The sequence below is a fragment of the Microtus pennsylvanicus genome, chromosome 1, assembly GCF_037038515.1.
Source record: "Microtus pennsylvanicus isolate mMicPen1 chromosome 1, mMicPen1.hap1, whole genome shotgun sequence".
Lineage (NCBI taxonomy): Eukaryota > Metazoa > Chordata > Mammalia > Rodentia > Cricetidae > Microtus > Microtus pennsylvanicus.
Window position 1 is genome coordinate 116685822 of NC_134579.1, and position 15545 is coordinate 116701366.

At 47.4% G+C, this 15545-nt stretch overlaps 1 protein-coding gene across 5 annotated transcripts in view; it reads right to left on the bottom strand.

Annotated features, from left to right (window-relative positions):
• Window positions 1–15545, bottom strand: part of Galnt9 (polypeptide N-acetylgalactosaminyltransferase 9) — a 76826-nt gene that overhangs the window by 12669 nt on the left and 48612 nt on the right. For 4 of the 5 annotated variants that reach the window (XM_075981301.1, XM_075981284.1, XM_075981275.1 and 1 more), the window contains exons 5-6: window positions 14756–14953; window positions 6436–6553 (exon numbers count right to left, since the gene is read on the bottom strand). In XM_075981301.1, coding sequence (XP_075837416.1) covers window positions 6436–6553; window positions 14756–14953 — 316 coding nt within the window. The remainder of the gene's footprint in view (window positions 1–6435; window positions 6554–14755; window positions 14954–15545) is intronic. The other variant, XM_075981292.1, reaches the window with a different exon arrangement.

Here is a 15545-nt window from a genome sequence, read left to right on the forward strand (position 1 = left end):
ACCAGTTCAAATGTCCCGTCTCCTCTCCCCACTCCTTTACTAGATTTGTTCTCAGAAGCCTGAAGACACAGCTCAGTGTAGAACATTTTTATCTCCCAAATCTAACAGTCCTTGGTGCCACCATGGAGCACGGAGGGGCTGAGGGATCTCCATGAGAAGGCTGGGAAGATAGGGGACTCTGAGGGGGACACCTGAACAGAGAGACATGAAGGGACAGTGGGAGCCAGTCAAGCTATGAGGCCTGTGGGGTAAATGTCCCTGGTAGAGGGTCAGCAGTGTAGAGGCTTTGGGGTAGGTACCTGTTCGGGATGCTGGCTGCAGTCACAGGTTCATCATGGTCTGCCGGCCATTCCCTGTTTCCACTGCTGCCGACCTGTGACTAATATGATGGCCCACATAGCCTTCCTAGCCAACTCAACCCAATTACAGAAACTGGGTCTCGAGGACAATTTTCATCCCTGTGATTGTAGGGATGCCACCTGCACATGCCTAGGGAGGAAAGTCCTGGAGCCAATTAGGGGAAAAGACTCGGTCTCATCCATTAGGTTTAATAAAGGTCAGGACAAAATCTAACAAAGTCTGGTCTGGAAATCCAGCTGCAGAGAGGAAACTCGAGCCCTTGCTCCCATATGTTAAACTTGCCTGAAGCTACTGGGAATGCAGCTAGTCTAGGGCCCACTGCATGGAGCCTTGCCTTAGCCTTGAAACTGATTTTTACAAGGAGAAACAAAGAAGAGACTTGAGACCCTGTTCTTATTTTGTAGAGCCACTTCCAAAAAGCGTGTTCTAGGGGCTGGTGCTAGTTCAGTGATGGAGAGCACGGTACAGGAAGGAATGGGACAGGAGCGAGCACCATTATCCATCCGCACAGTGGATGGCAGCTACAGGAGGAGTTTCGCCATAACCGGAGGAAACACACTCCCTCAATTTGTACAAAGGACTGAAGTTAATTGGTACAAACACACTGGCCATACACAGCTGGCTATAAAAGTCACTGGGAGACTCCCTCCTGGGCTGACCCCGAGACGTGCTAGCAGCAGGCTGGCGGGGCGACACATGAAGAGAAGACTATGTACGGTGGTGGTGGGACAGCAGAGGCAGTTAGGACCGCAGCTGTGACAAGAGGCAGTTAGGACCGCAGCTGTGACAAGAGGCAGCACGAGTTCCATGGAGGGGTGGGGCAAAGTGACAAGGAGCAGAAACGATACAGGGGAGCAGAGGTAGAGCTGAGATAGGAAAAGGAAGAAGAAGAAAGAAGAGAGCCGTAGATGCAGAAGAATGGGCCCTGGTTGCTGGAAGAATGCAGAGAGCTGCAAAGCCTCAGGGCTAAAAGATCCTGACTTCCAAAGCTGGAGAGCTGGGACTCTTGTCACCCTAGATCAAAGGTTCCCAGCACCTAAGGCTTTCTTGAGAGCTGTGTCACTAGAAGTTGACACCGTCAGCTTCTCTGCGGCTCTCTGAAGCTGAGGATCACAGGAGCTGCCAAGTGTCTGGGCTGCTGGTAGTTTAACGCCCAGGCCAACAAGCCTAGATCTGGAGTGTCCAGAGCAGTTCGGTTCTGCCTTCTGAACGTTCTGGAGCCAGAGGCCTCTGGGTCTGCTAGCTCAGTCCCCAGACCTAGAACTGCCAGCCCTGCAGGAGCATCTCTTTGCGGCTCAAGATTCCTATCTGGGTAGAGCAGAAGGACCCAACCAGCTGGTGGTAATACTGAAGGTTTCCCCTGTGTGTGCACAGGCACAAGTTCCCCCATTGCCTCTCAGGATGGGGTTGAAATATAAGGTTAGGCAAGCATTTCAATTATGAGGTGTTAAAGCCCTCCCCAGCATGGATCTCAGCTTCAGCGATCAGTCACTGATCAGTCACGCCAGAGACCATGCATACATTAGCTCTGACAGGATAATAGGTCCTTGGGGACACCATAGCGACACCCAAGTTCTCACAGTGGGTGGGGGCATGTGTCCTAGAACAGGCAGAGGTGTCAGTCATCCAGTGGAGAAGGCTCTGGGACTTGGGGAAGGGATGCGATGGTTAATTTGGATTCTCAACTCAGTAAGACTTAGAATTACCATGGAAACACCTCTGGGCCTGTTATAAGGACGTTTCTAGATTGGGTTAGGTGAGGAGGGACAATCTACCTTGAATGTGGGCAGCACCATTCCATGGGTTGAGGGTCCGGGCTGAATAGAAAAGAAATCAGCTGAACACCAGTGTCCTCTCTCTGGCCATGGACACAGTGGGATCAACTGCCTCATGTTCCTGTTTCTGTGACTTCCGTGCCATGATAGGCAGCACATTCCAACTACTGACCAAAATAAACCTTTCTTTCCTTCTGTCCGTAAGTTGTTTTTATCAGGCATTCAGTCCCAAGTAAGAAGAGTGACTCAGACTGGAGACCAGTGACACAGGGACACGGTGTGTGAGTCCACCAAGACCCAAAGACCTGGACATGGCAGCTGCTCTCCTGAGCCATCATGGAGATGGGTTCCAGACCTGGTTACCTCCCTTCTGTCTTTATTTCCAAGTCCTCAGTAACAGCTGTCTCTCCTGAGAAAGTTACTCTATATCCACCTGCTTAAAGAGTGAAGAAATTTAGAAGACCATGACCCTCACCCCACAGGCAGTTCCCCAACAGCCACTCTGTCCCCTCTTAACCATCCCTGTGCCATCTGTCCCCTTCAGTCAAGGCCACAGGTACCCTGTGAAGTGACAGCCAGCAGCCATGGCTTGCTACCACTGTCATCCCATCTGTCTTCTGCTGTCTCGGGCGTGGCTTGGAACACATTCCTTGTTTCCAGACCATCCAGGCACTATGAGTGGGGGTGGTGATGAACTGCAGCTGCCCAAACCCCGGGTGCCCTGACTCTCCTTGCTTGCAAATCCCTTTTGTTCACACCTATGTGCTGGACCTAGTGGTCAACCCAGCACCACTGTGGGGAACAAGAGCATAGCCTGAAGGGTCAGCTAGAATGACACTGATCAGGCAAAACATCTTCCATGATTGCCAATGACTGCAGAGACACCCTTTCTCTGGCAATTTCTGGAACCACACCACATGGAGGGCTTTTGGAGGAGCCATCCTACATCGATTACTTTTTAATACAAGAGCCATGCTTTAATACTAACACTGACATTTGAGAAGAGCAGAGATTCCTGTGGATTCTCTAAGAAAAGGTGCCCAGCAAGGGGCTGCCCGCACAGTTAAAGGGACCTGGAGCCACACAGGTGTCAGAGGAATCAAATTGGGTACTTGGGGGGGGGGGAAGGTCACCTTGTTTCCTTGCCATAGGCCAGATCTGGAGAGGCTTGTCCAACAGGCTCCTGGTTTGGGGGTTCCCCCAGTACTCTGGGTCCCTGAATAAGTGGAGTTCATCCCTGCAGAAGCCTTTGGAATTCAGATTTCAATCTTGAACAATGAGAGCAGAGGCCGGGTGGTGGTGGCACACGCCTTTAATCCCAGCACTCGGGAGGCAGAGGCAGGCGGATCTCTGTGATCTACAAGAGCTAGTTCCAAGACAGGCTCCAAAAGCCACAGAGAAACCCTATCTCAAAAAAACAAAAACAAAAAAACAAACAAAAAACAAAACAAAGCGGGGAAGCCTCCGCAGGGTTTTGTAAGTATGCTGTGTTAGCTCATCTCACCTCCCTTCCTTCCTTGCCATTTCCCCTTCTTCCCTCTTTTACAATTTATTTTACATTTCTGAGACTGTCTGTTTCAATGCAAGCTCCCCTAAATGCAGTCATAAATAAAAACATGTTAGGCCTACTTGTGTTTCATACACATGAGGGGCATGCATGCTACACCCTCTTGAATTCTGTGTCCAGGTCTCTGCAAAGAATAAGAGCTACCTTTAGGTGAGCCATGCCCTTGTCTGGTCCCTTAAGGGTTAATCCTGTGGGGCAAGTCAGGACTACCTCTAGGAAGGTGGGTCTACCTTAAGAAAATGTACTTTTCCTGATGTAGAAAGAAACCCAAAGTAATAGAATTGCTGTTATAAAGGATTTGTTAATAGATTTGCTTAGGTGACATAAAATTACACAAAATAGAATTTAGTTAAGGGGTGCTGCCCCCAAATATTCCAAAGGTAAGTAGCATACCAAGCAGGCCTGTTAGAGATAAATAAATTAACAACGCTAGGATGTAAATGTTTATTCACAAAGATTAACCAGCCCTTAGACTAACCCCCAAAGAGCATGCCTTTGACATGTTCAAGGGGGCCGTGCAGGGCCACAAGCAATGTTAATTCTTGGCCTGCCATAAAACCCCCAGTTCTTTTCTTGAGAAAAGCATAATTCTGCCAGATGGATAAGATGAACCTAGGTAACATTTACTTGAAAAGAACAACACTGGTTGAATAAATTTAAGGAATCTTTGCTCCGCGAGTCTCCCACTTGCCGAGTGTCATGCCGGCACTCTCCTTCCTGCCACCATTAAATTGTTTCACGCGTGACCTGGGGCCAGCCCCTCACAGGGAGGTGAGGATGGCGGCGTCTGTAAGGTGCATGAGCCTAAGCTTTCCCAAGCTGGTAAAGTCTTCTGTTAGCAGCCAATCGTACTCGGCCCTTAGCCCCAGCTGGCCACAAGCTTTAGTAAAGAGACTTTGCTCCATCTCTAAGTGCAGAGAGATTTCTCAATGAAAGGACTATTATTTCTATACATTCAGAATTTCAGTCCTTGGTGCAGCCCCAAGGAGCCATGAGGTCCTCCTGGGTCTGCCCATCTCTGTACTTTCCTACTCAGGAAGAGTCAATGATTCCCTTCTTTTTATCTGGGATGCTGGTTAGAGTTTAACTATTCATTCCAACTCCCCAGTGCTGTCTTTGGCCTCTCTAATGCTGCCGTCTCCATAGCCTGGCTGCTTGCCACCATGTGGCTGACCTTGGCCTCCATGCCTGCTCATCTTCTCTCTTCTCCCTCTTCCACCAGCTGTAAAGCTCACGGCTCACCTGTTCTTGGGTTTTTCTGCTAAATTCTAAATTGACCTCAAGCTTTCATCTGAGTTTTCTTTGTCCTCCAGGAGGCCAAGCTCCTAGCAAGGCTGCCACACACAGCCTCTGACCTGCCCCTTGCTCTCTCCAGCAGAACTCTGTGTGACTGCCATTTTTCACATCGAACCAAGCATTGAACACCTGTTTTCTCTACAAAACACTGGCTTGGAATAAGGCTGAGTACCAGGCCCTCCTGGCTTGGCCTTTGGCTGTAGCGAGGTCTTTCTCAAAGTGAAAAGACTGGCTATGTGGGTGCTGAATTTAGACTTCAGGATCTGGAGGGAGGCACCCACAGATAGCCCCACACCTCCGAGACAATGCGCAAGACCAATATGGCAGGAAAGCTGCATTCCTCCCCTCCGTCCACTGCCCACTGCCTCCTCTATCTCCTCAGTTCTTCTCTCAACTATGCCTTGTCTTTTCTGTCTATCCTCCCCCATGCCACAAGTCAGAGGGACCCTGGAGAAGACAGCAGGGAGTCTGGTGCTCCATGTCCTACTTCACGGACTAGGTGTGTACTTTCCTGTCTCTGAGGTAAGGCCACACAGATCTTGGAGCATCCATGCTGCCTCAGAGCCTTGCACAGGCCAGTCCTTACTTGCCACACCCTGCCTTGCTGTCCAGATCCCTGTAGCTCACTAGAGTATTTCCCTAAATGTCTTCATTGTGAGTAGTGCCCCCATCTCATCTCCCTGCTTCATTTCCTACTCTGTCCTCTCCTCTAAGGGACACTATTTCCTTCTTAGAAGGCAAGATTTGGGACGGCTGGCTATCCTCTCCTGTTCCTTTTGTAGCCATAAAACCCAGCTATGAGGTGTTCAGCAGATCTGTTACTAATGGTTCCAAGAGGCCCAGTGTCCTAGGGATACAGAGGCAAAGGCTCAGGGTAAGGACTGTGCCCACGTCTCACTCACAAGGGTTGAAAGGGGCTCGTGATTGTTTAATCTCATTCCACAATCTCTCTGCTTGAGGTCAAGGTCCATGCTCTGCAGAAAGGCCCGTGTGCCCAGTTCTGCTTGTCAACCTCCACTGCAGGTTGTTCCCAAGCTCCCCTCATAGAAGCATCGATGCCTTCCGTGGCTGCTCTGCCTTCCCGCTCTATCCAAGGTGGTAGGGATGTTGAACTATATCCAGTTAGCATGAGGACCAATGTTTTCCCACTGTGGTCGCCTGGGGCTCCTGCTCTGAGGATGAGACTTTCCCATGCAACCCCACCAGCCCATGTGTATAACACAGGAATGATAGTTTGGAGCACTAACAGACATACATGCTCCATCTGCTTTGATTGGCTCACAGGCAGAACTTCACTCTTAAAACTGTTGGCAAGGACTCCCACTAGGCCTTTGTCTTATCTGGACTAACAAAATCTCCCAAGCAGCATGGGGCCTCGGGCCCACCCTTGTAAGCAGTCTTGGCTCCCCAGAGCATGCCAGTCTTGTGCCCACTCACCCTCATTCCCAGTTCAATGTTCTCTGCGCCGTACACCTCCATGCCTGGGTCCAGCAGGCCAATATCCCTGAAATACTTCCGGTCCACCACAAACGAGCAGCCAATCATGGCAGGTGTCCTGGGAAAGGAGAGATACCGAGTGAGGGCATCATTATGGTGCTGCCCAGAGTCCAGTCTGCCTGTGAGACCAAAGCTGAGTCTACACCTTCGTATCCCCATGCTTCTTGTTCCCACAGACATCAAAGTGTCCTGGGTATAGTGAGAAGGTCATTTCTTCAGCTGCCATGGGCCTGTCCTTGTATACCGTAAGCCCTGCTGCTGACATGGGCCTGTCCTTGTATACCGTAAATCCTGGCAAAACAGTACAGACCAGAGTGGTTTTGGTCACTGTTTTCCACATGTTGTGTGCCTAGTCTTCTTCCTTCAATGTCTCGTCTTGTTGGTGTATAAAACTTCAGGAATACATGGGGCAGCTGTGTAAGTTGTACACTACTCAGCCTCATGAACCTTGACTGACATCAGGCTCTGAAGTTACAGAGTAAACAGCTACGCAGCTGTAGTCAACAGACTACCAACTGCCATGTAATATTTCAATTTAAACCCACACACTTAAAAATGGCAGCAAAAAGCCTTTCGGCATTTTGTTGAAATCATGAATGGATATGCTAATTATCTAGGCACCAAAAATCCATAAATGTCAACCAGGCAGTGATGGTGCACACCTTTAATCCCAGCAGCACTTGGGTGGTAGAGGCAGGTGGATTTCTGAGTTTGTGGCCAGTCTGATCTACAGAGCAAGTTCCAGGACAGCCAGGGCTACACAGAAAAAAACCCTGACTCTTAAAACAAAAAACAAAAACTAAAAAAACAATCCATCAATGTGCATACCCCTGGGAAGAAGTAACGTGGAAAGGCAAAGACCAATAAAGGACCAGGTGGGGGTGGAGAGTGAGTGGCCACCGTCCTGAAGACACTTCGTAAGTGTGAATGAACTGGAACAGAGTGGAGTACGCTAAGTCTGCCGGGCAGGATGAAAGCGACTGAAAAGATGAAGAAAAGGCAGTGCCTATGTACAGAGCACAGGACACGTGGGGACTGGGAGCCATTCGCCACGCTTTGGCGTTCTAGGCTTTGCATAGCAGATTCTGTCTCAGGTGAAGGATGGTATCTCAAAGTTGTTTTGATTTGCATTTCCCTGATAGCTAAGGAAGTTGAACATGTCCTTAAGTATCTTTTGTCCATTTGAAATTCTTGTTGAGAATTCTCTGTTCAGTTCAGTACCCCATTTTTTAATGGGTTATTGAGAATTTTAATGTCTAGTTTCTTGAGCTCTTTATATATTTTGAAGATCAGACCTTCGTCTGATATGGGGTTGGTGAAGATCTTTTCCCATTCAATAGGTTGCCTTTTTGTCTTCATGACTGTGTCCTTTGCTTTACAGAAGCTTCTCAGTTTCAGGAGGTCCCATTTATTCATTGTTGCTCTTATTGTCTGTGCTACTAGGGTTATACGGAGGAAGTAGTCTCCTGTGCCCATGTATTGCAGGCTATTTCTCACTTTCTATTCTATCAGGTTCAGTGTGGTTGGATTTTTATTGAGGTCTTTAATCCATTTGGACTTGAGTTTGTGTATGGCGATAGATATGGGTCTATATTCATTCTTCTACAGGTTGACATCCAGTTATGCCAGCACCATTTGTTAAAGATGCTTTCTTTCTTCCATTGTATAATTTTAGCTTCTTTGTCAAAAATCAGGTGTTCATATGTTTGTGGATTAATATTCGGGTCTTCAGTTCAATTCCATTGGAATCAAAAACACTAATGACAACCTATGCTGGAGAGGATGTGGAGTAAGGGGAACCTCCCATTGCTGGTGGGAATGCAAACTTGTGCAACCACTTTGGAAATCAGTGTGGCGGTTTCTCAGAAAATTGGGAGTCAACTTATCTCAGGATCCAGCAATACCACTCTTGGGAATATACACAAGAGACGGCCAATCATACTATAAAAGCATTTGTTCAACTATGTTCATAGCAGCATTATTTTTAATAGCCAGAACCTGGAAACAACCTAGATGACCCTCAATGGAAAAATGGTTAAAGAAAGTGTGGCACATCTACACATTAGAATACTACTCAGTGTTTAAAAACAATGATATCTTGAATTTTGCATGCAAATGAATGAAAATAGAAAACACTATCCTGAGTGAAATAACCCAGACCCAAAAATATGAATATGGTATGTGCTCACTCATTAGTGGATTCTAGCCATAAACAAAGGACATTGAATCTATAGTTCGCAATCCTAGAGAAGCTAAGTAATAAGGTGAACCCAAAGAAAAACATATATAGATCCTCCTGGAAATTGGAAGCAGACAAGATCGCCAGACAAAAGTTAGGAGCATGGAGGTGGGGTGGGGTGAGGGGAAGGGGAGAGGGAGGAAAGACAAGGGAGAGGGGAGGGTTGGGAGAGTTTGGGGGAGTGGGATGGTTGAGATGGAGGAAGGACGGATATGGGAGCAGGGAAAGAGATATCTTAATGAGGGATCCATTTTGGGGTTGGCAAAGTGCTTGGCTCTGGAGGGGTTCCCAGGAGTCCATGGGGATGACCCTGGGCAGTGGAGGAGAGGGTTTCTGAACTGGCCTTGTCCCGTAGTCAGACTGATGACTATCTTGAATATCACCATAGAACCTTCGTCCGGCCAGAGGGAGATAGAGACAGAGACCCACATCGGAGCACTGGACTGAGCTCCCAAGGTCCAGTTGAGGAACAGAAGGAGGGAGAATATGAGCAAGGAAGTCAGGACCATGAGGGGTTGGTCCACCCACTGAGACAGTGTGCCTGAGCAAATGAGAGCTCACCAGATCCAGCTGGACTGGGACTGAACCAGCATGGGATCAAACTGGACCCTCTGAATGTGGCTGACAATGGGGGCAGACTGAGAAGCCAATGATAATGGCACTGGGATTTGTCTCTACTGCATGTACTGACTTTTTGGGATCCTAGTCTATTTGGATGCACACTTTCCTAAGCCTGGATGGAGCAGGGAGGGCCCTGGACTTCCCACAGGGCAGGATTCCCTGCCCTCTCTCAGGACTGGAGGGGGAGAGGGGAACGGGAGGCAAGTGGGAGGAGGGGAGGAAGTGGAAATTTTGATTGGTATTATTTATAAGTAGTAAAAACTATGTTGAATAGAAAAAAAAAGAAGATTCTGTCTCAGAACAAAGGCATCCCTCAGCATTCAGAACTTAGCCTCTCCCAGGCCACAGGACTCTGAGGGACTTGTCATGTTCTTCCACAGCTCCTGATGCTGAAGTCAGTAAAGGACACTCAGGGCTCCCGGTCCCTGGCCTTCTGCAGGCCCAAGTCTTTCCAATAAAAAATGAAGAGACATTGGTCTGCATCAAGGTGAACAGAAGCATTCTGCTCCCACTGGCTGGAAGGCAGCAGTGAACCACCTGAGAACACCGCGGTATTAAAAAGCAACTGTCGGTACGTGGTTTTTTTGTTGTTCACAAAGCTAATGGTAACAAAATTTTAATAGCACTCCGACTTTTAACAGCAAAAACTTGATTGGTTAAGATACAATCCTAATGTATAACAGATATGTCTCTCAGCTTCCTTTTTTATTGATCTTTATTGAGCTCTACATTTTTCTCTGCTCCCCTTCCTGCCTCTCCCCTCCCCTTCAACCCACTCCCAAGGTCCCCATGCTTCCAATTTACTCCGGAGATGTTGTCTTTTTCTACTTCTCATATAAATTAGATCCATGCACGTTTCTGACTGACAGAATTCCCTTTTATTGCTCCTCACACAAAACTGTGAGGGAAGTGACATCTGACAGGGCTCACCCAACATTTTTTCCTCACGCATCAGAGGTGGGGAGGCAATGATGAAATTCCCACCCTCCTTGTTCCTGGTGCTCCAGAGTTGATGCCCGACTGGATTCTCCTTTAGACTCTCAGGCAGGAGAGACAGCAATACCAAGACAGTCGTGTACACCGGACTATCAAACCACCTCCAAGGGTAAATCTAGGAGGGAGGCTATCTGTATCTGTCAGGACCTCCTCTGTGACTCCTGGTCCTTCAGAGTGAGGGAAGCCATGTCATGCAGGACTCACCTGCTCAAAACATTTGGCTTGTTTCTACACTGAGTCTGTTATTTTAAAAATTGCCATTACAGGCACTTGTATATAAAACTTTTAATGGGCCGGGCGGTGGTGGCGCACACCTTTAATCCCAGCACTCGGGAGGCAGAGGCAGGCGGATCTCTGTGAGTTCGAGACCAGCCTGGTCTACAGAGCTAGTTCCAGGACAGGCTCCAAAGCCGCAGAGAAACCCTGTCTCGAAAAACCAAAAAAAAAAAAAAAAAAAAAAAACTTTTAATGGACTGTGCTTTCATTCATTTTGAAAAACCTGCTAGGCAAAACTGGATGTCAACATGTAAAAGAATGAAAATAGACCCATATCTATCACCATGCACAAAACTCAAGTCCAAATGGATCAAAGACCTCAACATAAAGCCAGCTACACTGAACCTTATAGAAGAGAAAGTGGGAAGTACATTTGAACGCATTGGCACAGGGAACCACTTCCTAAATATAACCACAGTAGCACAGATACTGAGAGAAACAATTAATAAATGGGACCTCCTGAAACATAAAAGATTTTGTAAAGCAAAGGACATGGTCAATAAGACAAAATGACAGCCTACAGAATGGGAAAACATCTTCACCAACCCTACATCAGACAGAGATTTGATCTCCAAAATATACAAAGAACTCAAAAAATTGGTCATCAAAAGAACACATAATCCAATAAAAACAAATGGGGTATAGACCTAAACAGAAAACTCTCAACAGAGGAATCTAAAATGGCTGAAAGACACTTAAAGAAATGTTCAGCTTCCTTAGTCATTAGAGAAATGCAAATCAAAACAACTCTGAGATTCCATCTTACACCTATAAGAATGGCCAAGATCAAAAACACTCATGACAGCTTATGCTGGAGAGGATGTGGGGTAAAGGGAACACTCCTGCATTGCTCGTGGTAGTGTGACCTTTTGGATGTCAGTGTGGTGATTTCTCAGAAAATTAGGAAACAACCTACCTCAAGACCCAGCAATACCACTTTTGGGTATATATCCAAAGGATACTCAACCGTGCCACAAGGACATGTGCTCAACTATGTTCACAGCAGCATTGTTTGTCATAGCCAGAACATGGAAACAGCCTAAATGCCCCTTGACCAAAGAATAGATGAGGAAAATGTGGTAACTTACGCCATGGAGTACTATACAGCAGAAGAAAATGACAACATCTTGAAATTTGCAGGCAAATGGATGGAGCTAGAAAACATCATTTTGAGTGAGGTAATCCAGACACAGAAATCAATTCTCACATGTACTCACTCATAAGTGGCTTTTAGACATAAAGTAAAGAAAACCAGCCTACAAATCACAATCCCAAAGAACCTAGACAACAATGAGGACTCTAAGAGAGACATACATAGATCTAATCTACATGAGAAGCAGAAAAAGACAAGATCTCTTTTTTTAAATATTTATTTATTTATTATGTATACAATATTCTGTCTCTGTGTATGTCTGCAGGCCAGAAGAGGGCACCAGACCTTATTACAGATGATTGTGAGCAACCATGTGGTTGCTGGGAATTGAACTCAGGACCTTTGGAAGAGCAGGCAATGCTCTTAACCACTGAGCCACCTCTCCAGCCCGACAAGATCTCTTGAGTAAAATGGGAACATGAGGACCTTGGGAGATGGTTGGAGAGGGGAGAGGCAGGAGGAGCAGAGAAAAATGTAGAGCTCAAAAAAATCAATAAGAAACACAGATCGGATCATGAAACCTAACTAAGCAATGCAAGAGTAAAGATGTAGATGAAATATTAAAACATGCCAAAACGTGAGCAAAGCTGGAATCAAAGTACATTCAAATAAACAATATTCTAGCTATCAGTACTCAAAAAGAAAGAAAGAAAGAAAATAAAAAAAAAACCTGCCAGGAATAGTGTCCAGATTATACAAAGTTCTCGTGTATTTAAAAGAGATTGCCTGTTCTCCAAAGTGGCTTCCACCAGCCAGACACAAGCTTCTGTGTGCTCCACCCACTAAAAGTATTGTCAATCTCCATTTCAGCCATCCTCTTGAGTACACGCAGTGGTACCTCTGCAAGGGTTCAATTGCGAGTTTTCCATTGGGGTTTCTGTCCAGCATCTTCCCAGTGTTTAACCACGTGCACATCCTTTTTATGCGGCATCTGTTAAGTCGGCCCCATTAGTTAGCTGGTTTCTGGCAGCAAGGTTAACAGTTCCTGGGTGATTCTAAAAAATGTGCTTGGGGGGCTGGAGAGATGGCTCAGTGGCTAAGAGCATTGCCTGCTCTTCCAAAGGTCCTGAGTTCAATTCCCAGCAACCACATGGTGGCTCACAACCATCTGTAATGAGGTCTGGCGCCCTCTTCTGGCCTGCAGGCATACACACAGACAGAATATTGTATACATAATAAATAAATAAATAAATAAATATTTTTTTAAAAAAAAGAATGTGCTTGGGAATCACCGTCCCACCAGACGTAGGCCTGCAAGCTTGCGCTCCGCTGTCTCTTGAATATCCAGAGTCTGCCACAAACTGTGGGGGATGCCTCCTTTTGGGCCTCTGACTTCCACAGATTTCTAAACTGTCACACACACACACATTTATCTCGCTACTAATCGGTATCATGAAATGAATCTCAAATAACCTTCAGACTGTCACTCTCTGCTTCAATGAGCCCCTTGGGAGCCATCTGTGAGCCTTGTGCTTTGGGAAGCTCCACCCTTTGGCCTTGTTGCAAAGTCCAGAGCACAGACCCCTACTCGATCACTGCAGGCTGCCCCAACTCCAAGACATGGTCCATCTCTAAGGAAAGAGCCATGTGGAGCTAGGAGGTATGGAGAGATGGTACTTTGCCAATTTTGAAAGCTCCTTCATCTTAGCATTGTGAAACCATTTTTTCTTCTGGGATAAATTTTTTCCCTTTCTGTGCCAAATGATTTCATCTGGATTTACTGCCAATAGCTGTTTGCCAGAGATGAGCAGGGCACTTCAACCAACTAGTTCTACAGTCTGCAGGGTTGAGGTGTGCACTAGCCTGGAAGATCTCCAGGAGACCCTCCTATCGGAGAGACTGGTCCAAGGGATTGAAGCTACTTTGCAGCATTCTAGGCAGAATGCAACATTTTCATTGGGAGGCAAAGAGGTGGTCCCACCAAGACCCACTGCAAGGTAAGCAACAGCACCCTGGGCCCAGCAGCACCTGGAGATATTCATTCATTCATTCCAAAGACAGTTTTCAAACCCAGGCTGGTCCCCAGAAGAAAGTAGAACAAACTACCAGATGTGAAGGCACAGATTCCCCAGGGGCTCACCAGATGATGTGGTGGGAGGGGGACTCTGGGGAAGGGCGTGGAAACTGCAGAAACGTGGGAGTGGCAACACAGGCAGGTCAAAGACGACATCAAAATTCAACAGGATGACAGATAGTGGCAGGGTCTCCCACAAATGAGCTCCCAGGTCCCCTGCTGGGCAGAGCCCGGAATTCTTTTGGATGAATGGGGCTCCCCGATCTCATGAAATGCTGGCATCATGTATTTTCAAAATGCTCAGATCTCCACTCCTCAAGTCTAAGGAACCAATTCAAACTGAAAGTGAATGTTCCCCGGGGCAACGTGAGGCCAGAGTACTAACACAGTTCCCAGCCATGGGCTGCCTCCCCTGCTCTCCGCCTTTCTGTCTCTAGATTTCTTCCCATCTCTTTATCTCTCTCAGTCTCTTTCCTGTCTGCCTCTGTCTCCTCCTTAGTCTCTATTTCTCTCGCGCTTCTGTCTTTGTTTATACATCTCTAGCCTTTAGCCTTTATGTCTCGGTCTTTCTGTCTCCTTCTGCCACTGTCTCGCAGTCTGTCTTGTCTTTCTGTTGCTGTCTCAGTCTCTGTCACTCAACCTACCCCATCTCTCTGTCTTTGACCTCCTCCAATGCTGTCTCTTTTAGTCTCTCTCCTTCTCTGTGTCTCTGCCTCTCCTTCCAACCTCACACAACCAGGCTGTGTAACCTGCTCTAATTTGGTCATCATTCTGGACTTGGATCTGAGCTAGCCCTGTCCCCAGTCATGGTACTCTGTAGTCTTGGCAGTCCATATCACCCCTGTAAAAAGCACATTTTTCATCTGAGGCCAGGCTGGGCCTTCCTCAGGGAAATGACCCTCCCTCTGGTCCTGAACCATCTTTGGTGGCACTTCCCACCCTCACCCTGATCCTGGCTCACCTGATGGGAGCTGACTCATCACCACGGTCCAGCCAGTCCTGCGGAGGGATGATGTACATGCACCACAGGCCCCAGTTGTAGCCATGGGCAGCGCTGGCATATTGCTGTACCTCAAATGTGCTGTACTTGATGTTGTCAATGGCTGGCAGGATGATGCGCCGATGGTCTTCCTGGATCCGCGCAAGGGCGGGCTCAGCCCTGAGGAAGGCATTGGCCATGAACAAGAGCCACCCCAGAACCCCCAGCAACCCAAGGAAGGAGCTCCACTGGCCAAGAGTGCAGATCCTTCAGCTAAGCCTGGTATCTAAGCTTGGTTGGCCCCGATCTGCTGTGCACAGGACCCAGTTATGGTAGTCTTGGACTACTAGGAATGGTTAACCCAGAACACTAACCTGACCAAAGCCTGGGCCTTTTTGACTGGTCAGTGCTAAGCACAGGGACATCTGAATGTTCTTCATGGGTCAGCCAGGGCCCTGGGATTGTACAGAGAGCTTTCTTAGCCGAATCCTACTCTCCCCTCTAGTCCTGTACCTCTAGGTACATTCATTTGCAAGAGCTAACTGAAGACTTTTGTGGGCCACCCTTGTTGTAACAGATTGCATTCATAAGAAAAAAATTTCCATGCCTCATGGTGCTTACATATGCTGTTCGCAATGCACAGCCTACATAACAGGCCACGGTTAAGGGGAATGAGGATGGTGAAGCTTGAGTAGAGGATGTGTGGGAGGTGAAAGGCACCATGGAAAGCAGGAAGTAGTGAGTGGGGGGAGCTCTGCAGCTCTAGATGGGA